The sequence below is a fragment of the Curcuma longa genome, chromosome 21 (genome assembly GCF_044706935.1).
Source record: "Curcuma longa cultivar G26 ecotype Majalengka, Jawa Barat chromosome 21, ITB_CL_G26_1.1, whole genome shotgun sequence".
In the NCBI taxonomy this organism is placed as follows: Eukaryota; Viridiplantae; Streptophyta; class Magnoliopsida; order Zingiberales; family Zingiberaceae; genus Curcuma; species Curcuma longa.
The window spans coordinates 13,956,257-13,972,612 of record NC_133881.1 but is presented as its reverse complement, the minus strand read 5'-3'; the positions used below and the strand labels follow the sequence as shown (position 1 = coordinate 13,972,612).

The following is a 16,356-nucleotide window of genomic DNA, read 5'->3' as shown; positions in this document are numbered from 1 at the left end:
CCTCGTCCAAAACGCTGGACCACTGGCGGGAGGTCTTCCGGACGGCCGGCGAATCGGACGTCTTCCGCGTCATCCGACAAGGCATCCGCGTCGCTGCCTCCAATCACCCTGACGAGTTCAGGATCAGGAAGGATAAGATTGTACAGATGCTGTTCGCCCCGCTTCCCCGCGTAGAGAAATCCGACGAGGGCCATCGCGACGCCGTCGAAGCGATGGAGGAGGAGAAGTCTGGCCGTGGAAACCCCGTCAAGAGCGTTGGAGCCTTATCGGCTGCACGGACTCCTCCCTCCGCAGAAGGGGAACCACCGCGAGCCGCTGTTCCTGTTGCCGTCGTAGAAGAAAAAGCAGAGACGAAAAGGCAAGAAACCTGGAAAATAGTGTCAGCAGCAAATGGCAAGATCCGCCTTAGAAGAGTAGTCGACGACGATCAAACGAAGCCGATGGCGCCCCAGACAACAGTCACAGAGCATCAAGTACCTGATGAGCCTCGCAATGATCAAGAAGGGTCGCATCATCCTGAACCTCGCAATGATCAGCAGGAAGGGTCGTCGCTTCGATCTAATCTGGAAGCGGCAAAGCGCAGACTCAGCGAAGGCTGGTCCTACCGACCATTTGAGCCGACATCGAAGAAGTTCTGCAGAAGGCTAGAGCCTCCTATGATCGCACCTGAGCCTAGCAATCAGGAAGGGTCGCTTCCAACATTCACAGAGCATCAACCTCCTGATCTTGTGATTGCTCCATCCACAAGACAACCACAAGGCTGCAGGTCACAAAGATTAACATCCACAGAGCATAAACCTCCTCAGCCTCAGCCTCCTGTGATTGTTGTTGCTCTACCTGCAAAGCGTCCCAGATTGCCAAACATGCTTCTAGATGTAAGTTTAGCCATTAAATTTCTCACTTAATTTATATCTAACTAGCTAGCTTCGTTTAAAAAGAATTATCAATTGTACTTAGTCTATTTTTGTTTTGTTTTAACAATTCAAATGTCTTGATCAGGACGCATCGCTTCAATCTAAGCTGGAAACGTCAAAGCGCAAGCTTCGCGAAGGCTACCAACAAACTGAAAATGGTATGTACATTGGATTCAATTTAATTAATTATTTATTTCTGTGCGAGTTGAGTATTTTATATATATATAAAATATGTCTCGTGAAGGAAGAGTAGTAGTGACATGCTTGTTTACTTGATATATGCAGTGAAAAGACAGCGAAAGATACAAGTAATTCAACCTCGAGAGGTACCCAAGGACAGTGGTAAAAGGCCTCCCCTGTTTAAGAGCTTGGGAACTTGGCTGCGATAATTCTAGCTAGCTTTCAAGCTGCTTCAGGAGCTCCAGTTGTTTGCTCGTTCGCTTCTACACGTGAAGTCTTGATGTGTATAGGAACCATATATCCACCACTTATAGCTAGCAAACTAATTTGCTATTTGGTCTATACATGTTTCTTTTAGAACATGCATGGTTCTTATGTTAATTTTGTTTCTGGATTTGTTTGTTCTAAACAATTTCATTTCATTTAATAATAATTAGTTAAGATATTTTTTATCGTTATCGTATGATGAGTGCTCAATTACCTTAATATGATTCATGAAGAGATTTTAATAGGTGTTGCTGCGATAGGTTATGGGATTAATTCCCAACGTGCATGAAATATTTCATTGGTTCATTGAGTGCATGCCACTAAACCAACTCAATCACCTTAATTACGTACCTTGATATGATTCTTTTTCCGTCATTGCCTTCCCTCATATATAGACTTTTCTATACGACGATCGATGAGAAACAGTTACAATTCTCAACCTCGAATCTAGCAATTAATTACACCTGGATTTCACTCATCTAATTTAATTTGCATTACTGCTATTGGTTAGGTATCTATGCTCGAAGTAGATCAGTAGTGTTCTTTGATATATATTAATTCTATTATTCTTTGTGATTAGTTGGTGCTTTGGCAATATCAAAGACAAAGTCAAAATATATAGAATAGTTGCAAGGTGATTGACTGATTGCACGTAACAGATCGGATTCTTCTTAAATATGATGCACGTTCGATTGCGATCTCGAGTCTCTGTACCATTTCAAAATTTCTGCTATTTTTTTTAAAAAAAAATTAATATTGAAGAATTAATGGCGATAATATTTATATATTTTGATCGAGTTTAGAAAGTTTGATAAATATTTTTTTAGAAATTTAAATGTTTGATAAATATTTTTAAAAATAATAGTTCTGAAATAAAGTTTGATAAATTCTTGATAGAGATTTAAAGGGGAGTAGGTTAGTTGTTATTTCTTTTGGTGTTTATCAAGATAACATGAATACAATCAAACACAGTCTGAAGTTTGAACAAAAACTGGGAATCACAGTTTCAATGCTTTTGAGAGATTTAACTTTGAACAGTACGTAAATGGATCGAAATTGAACTCGACGACTAGAACTCACTCAAAAGATAAAAATGAATGTAGTCAGACTGTATGTATAAATCTAAGGTTCACAAGACAGATTTAACCAAATCTTCAAACCCCAGTGTTCTTGAATATCGATATTACTAAATCAAACCCTTTTAATGCATATGCTGAGCTTTAACAAATGCACAAATTCATAATTCTTGTCGACGATATTTTGGGTCGAAGGATCAAAAAGAAGGCGAACATAGTAAGTATCACACGGTGGCGAGCAGCACTCGCACTGATATTTACGAGCAGACGAATGAACACAATGATGTAATGAAGAAAAGGAACCACAATGTGGAACATAAAGTGACCACTTTAGTTCCAGTTAACAATCCCTCCATCTAACTTAATTCTCTTTGGCCCTCTTGGCTGCTCAGTTCTTGGCGGTAGAGAAGGATCGTGCTGATATGAGCAGTTTGCCCCATGTCGGCACCCTTTCGGTGTGTTGAAGAAGGCGCAAGGCCGAGGGATCTTAGGTCTTGCTTCTCTTAGATGACCGGGGCCATAGTTTACTGGATTAACAGCATTCCCAGCTACCATAACAGCATCTGGCTTCTCACCACCATGTTGCTGGACTAAGCTCTTCAAATAATTTGCATCTCTAACAACTGCTTGAGCGCTCTGCATAGGTTTCAGAGGGATTAAGGGGACAGGAAGGGATGGTACACCATGCGCATGCATAACTGGCGGTGGCAATGAACTTGGCAGAGGATACATTTGTGGAGTTCGATAACCTTGGAGGGGAGGAACACTGTTACTTATCGAAGGAACTCCTGAAGGTGGAACTGAAGGAGGGTGAGCTGGGGTTTGGACTGAGAGAGGTGGATGCGAGAATGAGATGGACGAAGAAGCTAAAGCCAGCTGAGATTCTTTAGGAGTTCCATACTCTGAAACCAACTTCCCCACTAAGCTAGGATTGGTGAGGATGCTAATCAGAAGGTCACGGTCGATCATGCTTCCTTGCTCATTGCTTTTCATTATTGCTGTGAATGCAGCAGAAGCAGCCGCGACAACATCAGGTTCTGTGCTGCCTAAAATCCTAGCAGCAGGGGTATCACCCTGAGCCATGGTTAGGGCAGACTGCAAAGCACCACCATGGGAATGTTCTGTATCTGAGGTATGATCTGGAATATCATATTGTTGTATGATCTGAGCACTTGTTTGTTGGAATTGGCTGACTGAGGATCCAGTTTCTAGTTGTTCTGATGGATCTTCATCTTCGACAGCAGTTATAGGAATGGTTGGCATTTGGGAGTCATTGCAAAATGAGTCTTGCACCTCGGATGAAACTGAAGGGCTGTGTTGTTTGGACTCAGGTGACAAATTGAGGTTGGTAAAAGGTATTAAAATCACATTCAACAACAAGCCAACTTACTTTGGCGGTACAGAAGTTGGACGCGGATAGATTGCTTCAAGCACTCTCATTTGCCTTTGATTCTGTACAGCAATTTCCTCACTTTCTGCTCCAGCAGCTACTAACCAATTTGGACTCGGAAGTATCTAGAATTGAAAGTCCAGATGAGCACATGCAATGTCACAAGCCTCTCCATGTAACACAATTAAATATAAAGGTTTCACGCAATGCAAACTGAACAGATTATTCCTTACTCTGAGAGGACATTTCCACTCGGCCAAAGGGATTTGTGCGACTTGAGATCTAAACTGATATGCAGCATGAGGTGATTCAAAGCCTGGAGGAAGAGAAGAATCGTCATTGCTTACATTGGAAGGATGCAATAACCATGAACCCTTTGCTTGGAGATTGTCTTGGGCCCCCAATCCAGAGAGAGCAGGGGCATCCTCTGCTAAAAATAATCTTACCTGTTATTCAAGAGGAAGAAATAATCATAATTAACCTAGTAATATGTAGCAATAAGTTTATCATCTGAAGAATCAAATTGAGATCAAGCAAACGGAAAGTTCAGTGAATAAAACATGCAGACCTACACTGATGCTAATTAGTTTATCATTCAGTTGACTCATGTTCGTAGCAAGATAGGTTTCTTTTGGTTGTAGATTATTTCATTAATCGAGGTAATGCTCGCAAAGATGGAGAATTGTTGCTTTTGCAAGTTAGTAACTTGCATAATGACAGACATCTTTTGTGAAACTTATTTTAAAATTTATGTTAATGTTGTGTTGTATGTACCTTTGTTGTGTTATCCTACCCTATCATCTTAAGATTCTGATTCTATCGCCATAGCCATAAAAACTCAAGTTACAAGGAAAGCCCAGATATAGATTAAAAAAATTTGATGTTAGTTCAACTCCATAGGGACAAAAAAATTCCTAGGGAAAAGTACAAGCTCAGTTGCAGGAAAGATATTCCTCATACATGCACAATCAAGCTGAAAAGATGATAGCCGCGCATATGAAGAATTAAGATAGATAAAAAAAGAAGTCAATAAAAGCAGGTCATACTGATCTTACAGATATGGGCCATGTTTGAGATTAACAAAGATGCCAATAGGATTAGTGACGCAAGAAAACTAGTACAAACCTAAATGACTGACAAATTTGAAGAAAAGAAAATTTCAACTCTCTCGCTCATTCAGATAGTGGATTTATTGCTCAGCTGAAGAATGAGGTTTTATTTTACAAGAAGACATAACCAAATGTGGTCTTTTAAACAGTCTTGGCATGAAACATTGCATTTATCAATACTTTCAAACCAGCACAAACCATCAAAATCTGGTTTGTGTGAGCAAAATCTCACCAATTGTTTAAGTTAAAACTTCATTAACATTCAAATTACAAGGATACCAAGGTAAATCGATTAAAATAGCGAGGGATAGAAAAATTAAATATCTGAATATCACTTGAGAAACAATCTTACTAAGACTGAATGATGGGATCAAATTCATATAGCCAATCCTAAAAAAATGTGGCTCATGGCTTCTTATTGTTATTATAAAGATAACAACTGTTAGTTTTCAACTAAGATCAATTCCTTTGGTATGAATGAACGAAAACAGGTATAAATTCCCAGAGAATTTCCCTAACATTATTGTATTAACTTGACTTGCAAATGTCAAGTTACTTTTTGGAACAGTTACTGAATTACCAGTGTTATCCCATGTACACCTGATGCATATGCAATAAAAATCAATTCAATAACAATCAAACAGTAAAATACTTTGGAGTATTAAAATGGCAGATATTTCACATATGTGAATGGCAAACAATAATGCAGTTACACTTCAATGTAAATCCATTGCCAACATCTAAATTCTCAGTATCATCTTAGTGTCTTTACTGTACCTATCCATCTACTACAAAAAGATTCTCTATAAGTTGTGTATTCTTTAAATGAAAAAAGCAATACCAGTATTTAAAATCTCAAGAAAATCTTTCAACAATCAAGCAACACTGAACTTATCTTTGCTAATGAATAACAAACCATTGATGCAAAACATACAGGAGCCAGAATGGCATCATCAGCAATCCATGCCCGCTTTTCTCTAACATTCATTATTAATTTAGTTGTCAAACTGCATGTTCTTTATGTAGGACAAGAATAATCATTATTCCAAATCTGAAAAAAAAAAATGCCTAAGATATGGCAATGGCACAAAGAAAGATTTCATCTTCACAAATAAGATTAGATCCATACTCCTTTTTTCCTTCAGTATGAAATTAGTTAAACTTCATTACAGATTAAATTTCCATTTCATACTATAACTGTATATGTCCATGAAAAATGTTCCAATTTCCAGCTTTACCACTTATGAGAATTACTGGCAGCTAGGCATGTAAAGAATATATTGGAGATAATCAATTATTTTACTTTCTTAAAATTTCTTGTGGATGCTAGTAACAAGATCAGATTGTGCTTTCATTGGCAAAGCATTTTGAGTAGAATGATTGTATGCATTATTATTTGAGTATCATGCCCAAATCAAGCTCCTCCCATTTTTCTAGACCAAAATACCATCTACTGCTTTGTCAAAAAACAGGATTCTTACTTGATTCAAGGATCGAGCTATTTCATAGAACAACATCAGTGGCTGGAAGAATTTCCAAAAATAATACAAAATGAGGCAAATGACAATTTAATTTTATAGTTAATTATATATATATTTTTACATTTTTTTTGTTCATTAATTTCATTCCAACAAGTAGTTTAGTAAAAACGTCTTGATGCTTTGAAATTAAGGGGGGGGGGGGGGGGGGGGGGGGGGGGGGGGGGGGGGGGGAATTATAAAGAAAAAACCAACCAAAAAAATAGGTGTTCAAGTCTTTTTTTTTTTTTTAAAGTTGAATAGCAGCTTGACAATCAAGTTGTTTGATGAAATAGCTTGGTGGACCAAAATAATTCAGAAAATAAAATTATAAAGGAGGCAATTGTCCATTTACTTTTATGGGTAAGATTTATTAAACTTTTTTTTTAAAAAGGGGGAAAATTAATCAATCTCATTCTATCAAGTTGCATGGTGAACCGTCTTGATGCACTGAAATTATATAAAAAAATGTTCCTTTTAAGAAAAAAATAAATAACAACTAAATTATCATGAATTTTTCCTTTTATTTTTTGAATGGTTTGGTGAAATACTATGAGATATATTTTTAAAATATTAAAAAGAAACTTTATTAATTCTTTTCATTCCGCCAAGTTGTTCTGTGAAAACAGCTTGAACTTTGTTTTTAATTATAAAAACTAATACCCAACAAAAATAAATAGGCGTTTGCCATTTTTTATTTTTTTAACAAATGAAATATTTCGGTTCATTAAGTTATTTTGCATCAAGTTGAAAAACAAGTTGTTTGTTGAAACAATTTGATGGACTAAAATAATTGAAAAAAATATATATAGAAGAGGTAATCGTCCAATTAATTCTATGTGCAACTTTTAAAAATATTTTTTAAAATGGGAAAAATTAATCAAACTCATTTTGTTAACTTGTTTGGTGAAACATCATGATGGACAGAGACTTGATGAACTGAAATAAGCAAAATATTTTTCTTTTTCAATTTTAAAAGATAAATACCAATTGAATTGAATAGATTTTTATCTGTTTTGGAAAAAAGGGAATTATTCAGTTACACAAGTTATTTTAGCAAATAGTTTAATTCTTGAATCAAGTTAATTGGTGAAATAGCTTGGGAGGGTATTTGGTACAATAAGAGTGGAATGGACTTGATTTGGGAATTTTTCAAATTGAGAGGATCCATTTGAGCATTTTTCTAATTTAGGTAAGTGCTCTTATTTTTTACTTTTGTGCAAAAAAAAAAAAAACAAGGATGGCCAAAAGAAAGACATAATACTTTGTCACTTGCTCTCATGTTTGGTCAATGAGTTTACCAAACAGTACAGGAATATATGTTTCAGAAAGATCTAAGATGAAGTTAATATTGAGTTTAGAGCAATCTGTTTAAACCACAACATCACACATTAATTACATAAAATCGACAAAGCCTCAAATCTAAATTAATTTTTGAAGAGATCAAATACCTAATTGGTAAACTTACATGTATTACATGTTCTTGCATTAGCATTTTAAACGGAACAGTAGGCTAGTTCTTTTATGTCAACCATGGCATGTCTGGCTAGTCAATACTTATATAGTAAATTGCACAACTAATTATTGAAACTTAGCTCAGACATTGAATAATAAGCAAACACTAATATACAAAATGAGCAAAAACATAATAGAAAATATAAATAAAACATAAAAAACGAGTTTAGAAAGAACTATACTTATTAAATTCACTTTGACCATTTTAGTTGATCATGATGAGGCAGGTTCAAGCAAAGTGATGTTCTATAAGCAATGAGTAAGTGCATCCAATGATGTAATAGATTCCTTATATGAAAATCTTTTGTGATTGTGATCAAGGTAAATCTTTGTTAAAAACTAGCTACAAGGGACTTCTTTAAGGGGGGAGGGGAATTAAACAACAACAATTTGTGGCTTTCATTTGGACAGTATTTAATTATTTTTCACAACACCAAGAACATTTTAGTTGGGAATGTTTGTTATTTATTACTTGATGCTCCGCTGTTTACAGGAAGAATTGGAACCTACATAAACATCCAATTGTCAGTTGATACTGAAGTCACATTCATTAGTTTGTTATCCATGGTGATTCTTAATCCTGATGATAGAATCTGTGTTAATTTCTTTGTTCGTGACAGGCAATTTTTGGCACTGCCAGTTCTCCATCCAATTCCTGCTAACCATTTCGTCCAAATCTTACCAAGCAAGTAAATGAAGAGTTAACCACCAACCCAAACCAGGAAATCGATTCAACAAGGCAAGAAATTTTAATTACACGCGAAATAAAACAACAAATTCGACTTTCGAAATCAGGAACACAAAAACTCAAACATTGCGCCGATCGGCACTTTCGATACCCAAATCCCAACAACAAGAAACAAGGTCATAATCGAGAAAGTTCATGGGCGAGCAATCAACGAGCCGAAAGCAAGACCAGCAGAAAGTGCGCACTCCTGGAGATTCATAGCGTCTTCGATTGTTACCTGATTCAACTCTCTGGCCCAGGAAACCCTCTTCAACCGCTTCAATCCAGCCATGCAACACAATCCGATGAAGACGTTAAACGAGCAGCAGACCGCTCCGAGCAAGGGAACGATTCCTGGCCTGACGGATGAAGAAAGGGAGGGAGGATCTTCGAGAACGATCTCTTCTACAAGGTTTCGGGTGAGAAGGGGAAGAACCAAACCCTAACGAAGGCTTCCGTTTTGCGCCGCTGGAACTTGGACATGCCCTTTCATTAATAATTGATTATTTTTTTACTATTTTTAGGGATTTCCGAAATAAATGGCATCATTAAGTAGTACGTGAGGCCGGTAACAGATTGGGTTGATCAGAATCCGTGGGTTGAATTATTAACTATTTTTTAAATTAATATAAAATAAAAACATCAAATTTCCTCACAAAATTATTAAAATATACTTAGAAAATTTAGAACCTAGCTACAAAATTATTATTATTATTATCAAGAACAATAACGAATTGTATACTAGCAAAAAAAAAATATACAAAAATATATTATTATTATTATTATAGTTTAAAAAAAAAGCCTTGAAAAACTTCACTCTCATTAGAAGCTCAATCCGAAGGAAATCATCCACTTTCATTTTTTATTTTTAAAGAAGTGTTTTTAGCCAAAAAAAAAAAAAAAAAACTAGTAACAACAAACTTCACTTTGTCTAGATAATAATGTTCCTTCAAGACATAATATGTAACTCACAAATCTAAGATCTATATAATCCATTAAGATTTTGTCCTCATTTGATCAACTACAACTTCTCAATTTACTTCTTTATCGTAGAAGGTAAAGCATCTCTAAGCTTGACGATATGATATCCCGATGCATTCACTTTTCTTCTCAGGAATGAGCAATCTGAGGAAGCAGTGCTTAAACTAACATCATCACCAAGTCTCTCCAATACATGCACCAATACATGAATCTCACCAACAGGCATGCCCTAAACCTAGGGGGAAAAATACAATAATATACAAGATGGATGAAGAAAAAAATCCTAATAAGTTAGAAGATCACTCTTGCTTTGTGATCTCAGGCGTGGTGAAGCTCTGGTTCTGATGTTTTGCGCGATATACATCCATTTGCTCAATTGTTTATGCAAAGCCATCATCAGTAAGCGGCACACCATCCTCACTCATCTGTTGTACCTCAGAAGGTGATAAAATTCTGATGCATCTAACACAGTTGATGAACTCCCTACAAGCACGCAAGTGAATATTTTTTCATGAGCAGTAACTCGTTTACTAAATCCTTTTATGGGTGAATCCAATGCTTGAGCAATTAAAAGTAACAGTAGCTAGTGTATGATCAGTGTATCTGAAGTGAAAATACCACAAAAAACATATTTGATAAGAGATAAGAATGCAAGTAAAAGTGATTATTTTAGCATGATTAGTTTTGGATGATAGTTGAAAGAGAAAGATGGAAGAGTGCATACTCCCATGGATCGTCTCCAACCAAGAGAACATCATTTTCATAATCCACATACACAAGCTTCCACTCGGAACTTCGTGGATCATCCAGTTGTCCCTCTAATCCAAACATGAATGATATGGCCAATCTCAATTCGTGGTAATTGTTGAAACGCATCACGTCAATGGACCTTCCAACGGATCCAAGTTTCTGAACCTGTTCAGCATAGATGAATAACATATAAGGTAGAATAAAAAAAAAAGGGTCCATTTGGATTTTAGTAGTTTGAGCATCAAGTGTTTCACCTTAGTATATGTTCTTAAAGGTTGTTGGCATGTTTGCTTCCTAGAACCTCGGTACAGGTTGTAATCATTCGCTGCCATGCTGCCAGATGAAGTCCCTGCAGAGCTGTCAGGGATGTCTTGTAGAGAAAAGGTTGAATCTGTCATTCTTGAAGAAGTAATCTGAGACATTGTTTCATGATTCGAAGTGAAATTGCAAAGGGGCATCACTGGAGGAATATGAAACTCTGAAGAACCCAAGTTACTCAGGCCTTCTATCACCATATTTGGAACATGACTGATATCCATAGTTCTGTTAGCAAGATGAAGATTGCTAATTTCATTGCTCTGGTTGTTGCTCTCCTCTGATAAGTCCATTATCCCACATGAGTTGGATATACCGTGCATGATGCTGCACTCTCCTTGAACCTCGGACGATAAAATACCTTGGACGACTAGCTCATCATCAATTGAGTTCAATTGATTGCTTAAATATTCTTGATTATTAGTTGTGAAGCGCTGAGGGGTCTGTGAATCTGAAATGCATGGAAGTTGAAATGTCTGAATGGGCTCAAAGGCACAGGGATCGGCTATAAAAGATACATCCGTAGAGCAAGTTGCACCATTTCCGGTAGAAGATACATAGGAATCTGACTTAATGCTCATGTAAGGAAATTCCAGTTTCTTTGACGAACCTACGAAGGGTTGCAGACAGGAATGCTGCATCATCCAATCATCATGGCCCAAGACATGCTGTGGGTAGTCCTGATGCAGAAATAAGTTATTTAGGTTAGTGATGTCTGATGATTGTGTTGCATCGAACCCATGTGAAACCGATGCTAAAGTTTCATTATGCTGCTGATGAACAAATTTGCCATGACCTTGTTCTGCCACATGTAAATCTTGCTTTACCGGTTCATGATCTGCGTTCCTGCGATCACTGAAAGAGCCTGAACCTGTTGAGTTTTCTTCATTTTGATGTTTCACAAACTCTTCCAGGCATTCGAGTATGTCACCGGAATCTGTTTTAACCATGTTTTCTGATTTCTCTTCCAATTCAACAGTCGGTTCCACAGACACTATCTCTTGCTGACAAACGGATTCATGTAATGCACTTTCACTCCTTTGAGGGTTATTTGGATTCACACCCTCTGCATCATGATCATGAACATTTTGTTCATCTTCTGCTGGAAGGGCTTCTTCAGTGCTTGATACTAGTGAAGTAACATTGGTTCTAGTAAAATCTGATTCAACACCCTGCGGTACCGAACTATGCTCTTGTGGCATTACATTTACGGAAACAAACATAGATTGCTGCAGACTGAGATGCTGTTTCTGTTGAATTGTTGCTGTGCCAACTACTTGCTTGGTAGAATTTCTTGTTGTCCCTAAAGCCGGCATAGTTATGTTTCTGTAAAATTCATTACTTCTGGCATGTTGCAATATATTGGCATATATTGATGGATGGTGCCCAAGCAGACTAGGACTACAGGACTTATCGAGAAACCTAAGAAATTCTTCTGGACCAATGCCAGCAAAATTTTGTGGATCAATGTTCCCATTGCTGGTCGGATTTGGTAAGGTTTTCAGATGTCCTAGATGCCGGTTTACTGCAGGACCTACAAAATACAAGGACAATCAGGTTCTTATTAAATCAAAGTGCACGACAAAAGGACAAAGATGTTAGATATGTGACAACTTATAGAGAAAAATCTCATTCTATCAAACAATAGAAAATTATTAGACAACAAATTTCACCAAATTAATATGAAAGATTTAAAGAGAAAAGATGAAGAACATAAAACTGACGGCGAGAAGACTTTGTCCAAAGGTAAGATTTCAGTCTTTCATGAAGGGTGGCTTGGATCTCTACCCCAATATACAACTGGGGTTTGAGTCTGCCAGTAGCCGAAATGATTTTAGAGGGGGAACAGGTGGACACCTCTTTAAATTGAAGATTCATATACGAATACTGCTGGAATTTAACTAATCGCCTAATTGATGGTTCAGATCATTAATTTGCATAGTTCTATCACAGAGTAGAGTTGCTCAAAGCAGTTTCCTTGAGGTTTGTCATTGCACTTACTTCTGATACTAACACTACCTATGTTTATCGACTAACCATGCTATAGGAAGGACGTTCCTTTAACTCATTATGTTGCAAAATATAACTATTGGCTTCAGCTATTGGTGATTCTATGCTACAATAGTTGACTATATTTAACGATAAAAAATTCTTTTTTTTTCTTAGCACATGGACATATGAAGATGTTAAAGGAGCTAATATCCAATTAGTTAAATAATATATACTGGTTCGACTGGAATAATAGTCATCAATTTGGTAAATATTTTAGCAGAACCAGAACATAAGAATTTGTTTACCAGATCATTTTTTTCAAGATTCATACAACACTAACCTTTTCGCTACCATTTGTTATTTGCTAAGAGCCAATAATATCCTACTAATTTAGATTTATTGAGACACTTGGATATAAGGCAAAAATGAAAATAAGAGAATGATTCCATGAGATGCGGAAAAAACTAACCTACATATCCAGGAAGACACTGTCTTTTTAAAGTTGAAGCTACACTAGGAAAAGCAAAAAGGCTTTCTGGGGTTTCGATTTCCCATACACTGACCCGATCAGATCTCTCTCCATAACCATGTTCATCCCATTCTACCTGACAATTATATGAGTCACAAATGTGGGAACTGCATCACCATATAGTTACTAAATGCAAAGAATTTCAAGAACAAAAATGAATTAGAGTTGACTTACTTGCAAGTTTCGCCACTTTGAATTAGGCCATCTTACAGGATCATAATCACTGATGCCTACAATTGTGCCCATATATCTATAAACATGACCAACAAAGGTATGCATCATCGTGTATGTTTTATCATTATGGTGTGGTAGCTAAGCATTGACCATATGATACAAACTGAATGTTTCAACAAGCATAGAAAACTATTTGAGGACATATTAGAAACTAAAGGTGGATTTTGTTTGGTATTAGAAGAATAAGAACCTGCGTTTGCTTGATTCCTCAGTTTCAAACATCATGCCAAATCGCATCCCAATTGACACTTGGGTATATGCAGCTTTATGGAACTTGGTTAAAGGAATTACAAATTCTGAAGGGCATGCTCTGAAAAATTCAGATAAAAACTAATAACTAAGAATTGAAGTTTGAAGTAGCAAAGCTGGACAAAGAGGAAGCCATTGTACCTAGGATTATAATATACAGTGAATGGGCTCCGACTTGATGCAGCATGAGCAGCGGCAGCAAGGACGCCAATGTGCATACTGTCTGCAGAGAGTACAGATGATGGCAGGGATATTTGCTTTCGATTGGCACGTCTAACACCCAAGAGTAGCTGAGACTTCTCATCCCTATGAATCAAAAGTTGCATCAGTCCCTGGTTATATCCAGAGGCATACTTTCTCAAACTGAATTGCCGAGAAAAAAATCTAGTGATAAACCAGCCAACTCCAATATAAATGTTCTACTAGTACTCACACATTCAACTATATAACTCAGCGTATGACCAAGTTGTTCAACTATTTTGATCAGAGCAGTTTGTATTGTAACATGTTTAATACGCCACTAGTCCCAGTTGTTGTACAGGCAAGTAAAATTGTTATTTCACCTGATAAATAATACAGAATCACCAGCTTTTAGTCTTTTTGCACCCACAAACAAACTCCATCCTGTCGTAAGAAGGTGTCTCTTTGGTTGTCCTGGAAAGAAGGGCGGCACGAGAATAAAAACTCTATACCAATAGAAAATGCATACAAGAGAAAACACCAATTAGGACAAAAAGGATATTTTTGCGTAAACCTTTTCTCTTTAAAATAAAGTTGTATTAAATTCCCAAAACACCAATTTTCATACCACGATAAATGTGTCTAAATGTCCAGGAGTTATCATGCAAATCTCTAACAATAAGTTCTTGATTTGGAGGTTGCATAGAATAGTCCTGGAAAATGAAAGCAAATTTAGAGGCACACATGATAGAAACAAAGAATTCACAAACTACTCACCAGTTGTGGAAATAGTTTTTCAGCAGCCCTTCGAGGTACGGAGAATCCACCGTGTGTGCTAGTATCACTTGCAGTTAAAATCTTACAGAAGAATTCAGATGGGTGCTTACATTTACTAAAACCATGGTCCAGGATGGGGAAAACATCACTTTCCTGAAATGGGAAAACAAATTCATGTATTGTTATTTGAGGAACTTTGTAAAATGACATGACCATATGACCATTTTAAATCTTTCACTCTGAGGCCATCTTGTATGTCTGAAAATGTTCTCAGGTGTTACCGAACAACTCTAACTTTGAAGGAAACAAATAGGAATAATCTAATACTCATATATTGTTGCAACCAAATTTTCTATAATATAGATGAGTTGTTCATCATCTTCTATCCACTATGCAATAATTCTTACAAGGTATCACACAAGCAAAAATTGATTCTAATTTTTTGATGATGTCTAACCAACAAATGATATTGATTCTAAAACTGCAACACACTGATCACCATAAAAAAAATCCATGATGAAAAGTGAGTATCTTACAGAATTGACAGGCTGAAGTGTCATCTGAGCATATATTTCATCAGTCTCTTTGTCGGCCTGTAACGGATGCCAGAAACAACAATGCACATATATAACTCTTTTCTGAAAAGATGTGGATCAACAACTTCAGTCAAATTACACTCACATGTAATGTAACATTATGAACTTGGCACATCAACTGAGGTGGGAGATTTGTGTAGGCAGGGATCTGTGAATTTGCTATTTTCCTAGTCGATGCAGTCACCTAGCAGAGGGCCAGTAGAATAATCAAGAAACAAACATTTGTTTGTAAAATACTTTGGAAACAACGAAAAACTGATCATGTCTCATTGTGGCTATACGCTGTGTAAATGTGAACCTTTAGTCATAATACCAAGTATACTTCTATTGCAGTAGCATTCCAAAAACTGAGAAAACAAAGCTTGAAGTTCTATCCATATGGATTCTTGAGCAAATAGATCGTATCATAGATGTTGAACTTTTGAAAATATGTAAAGGAAAGAAAGAAATTAACCTGCTCGCTATGCCCTTGTGGGAAATAGTAGACAAGGTTGCCTGGTTGGGGTAATGATACAAGTGGCCCAGCACAGGCATGCCAAAGCTCAGAGTTTATCACCTTTCTTGCGCCTGCAAAACCCAAATTGGTTGCTTCAATTGCAAGAACACCAGGATGAACACCATAAAGCTAAGTAAAAGAGGCACACACTTTGGATAATTGCAAGAGTGATACACGTTACGCAAGAGTTATGATATGCGAGCAAGATACTAACTTGGCTTATTGGGGGCTTCTCGCAACAGCTTCATTTCATCGAGCAGTGCAGCTGCATTATTTAGACTAATGGAAGACATTTTCAAGTTGTAGTATTAGAGTAGTTTCTAGTGTGAGAAATGTGAAAACAGAGAGCAAAGCCACTGTTGCCGCATTTTGAATCCCTCTGAACGGAATCCTTCAATGTCGTCAAATTTGCGTCTTTGTGAAGCATGGAGCATTAAAATCTCATTTTTAGTGGAAGAACGCTGAGGAAAATGGCACACATCGAGCCAACAGAAAAGATGGCGAAATCGCAGAAAAATCCAAGGCCAGAGAAGCCAAAGTAGCAAGAGACCAAACTGTCCCA

General features: G+C 36.9%; 1 protein-coding gene and 1 pseudogene across 1 annotated transcript; both read right to left on the bottom strand.

The window, feature by feature from the left end:
* Positions 1 to 2,597: 2,597 nt before the first annotated feature.
* Positions 2,598 to 9,178, bottom strand: LOC141814754 (zinc finger CCCH domain-containing protein 6-like; annotated as a pseudogene).
* Positions 9,179 to 10,003: 825 nt separating this feature from the next.
* On the bottom strand, positions 10,004 to 16,087 carry LOC141814753 (auxin response factor 11). The gene is made up of 14 exons (XM_074702700.1): positions 16,009 to 16,087; positions 15,753 to 15,865; positions 15,384 to 15,482; positions 15,239 to 15,295; positions 14,703 to 14,855; positions 14,554 to 14,638; positions 14,309 to 14,399; positions 13,887 to 14,051; positions 13,687 to 13,806; positions 13,437 to 13,512; positions 13,203 to 13,338; positions 10,681 to 12,275; positions 10,401 to 10,591; positions 10,004 to 10,159 (listed from the first exon to the last, which is right to left on the bottom strand). The coding sequence occupies exons 1-14, from the start codon at positions 16,085 to 16,087 to the stop codon at positions 10,057 to 10,059; spliced, it is 3,063 nt and encodes a 1,020-aa protein (XP_074558801.1). The 3' UTR covers positions 10,004 to 10,056.
* Positions 16,088 to 16,356: the final 269 nt, after the last annotated feature.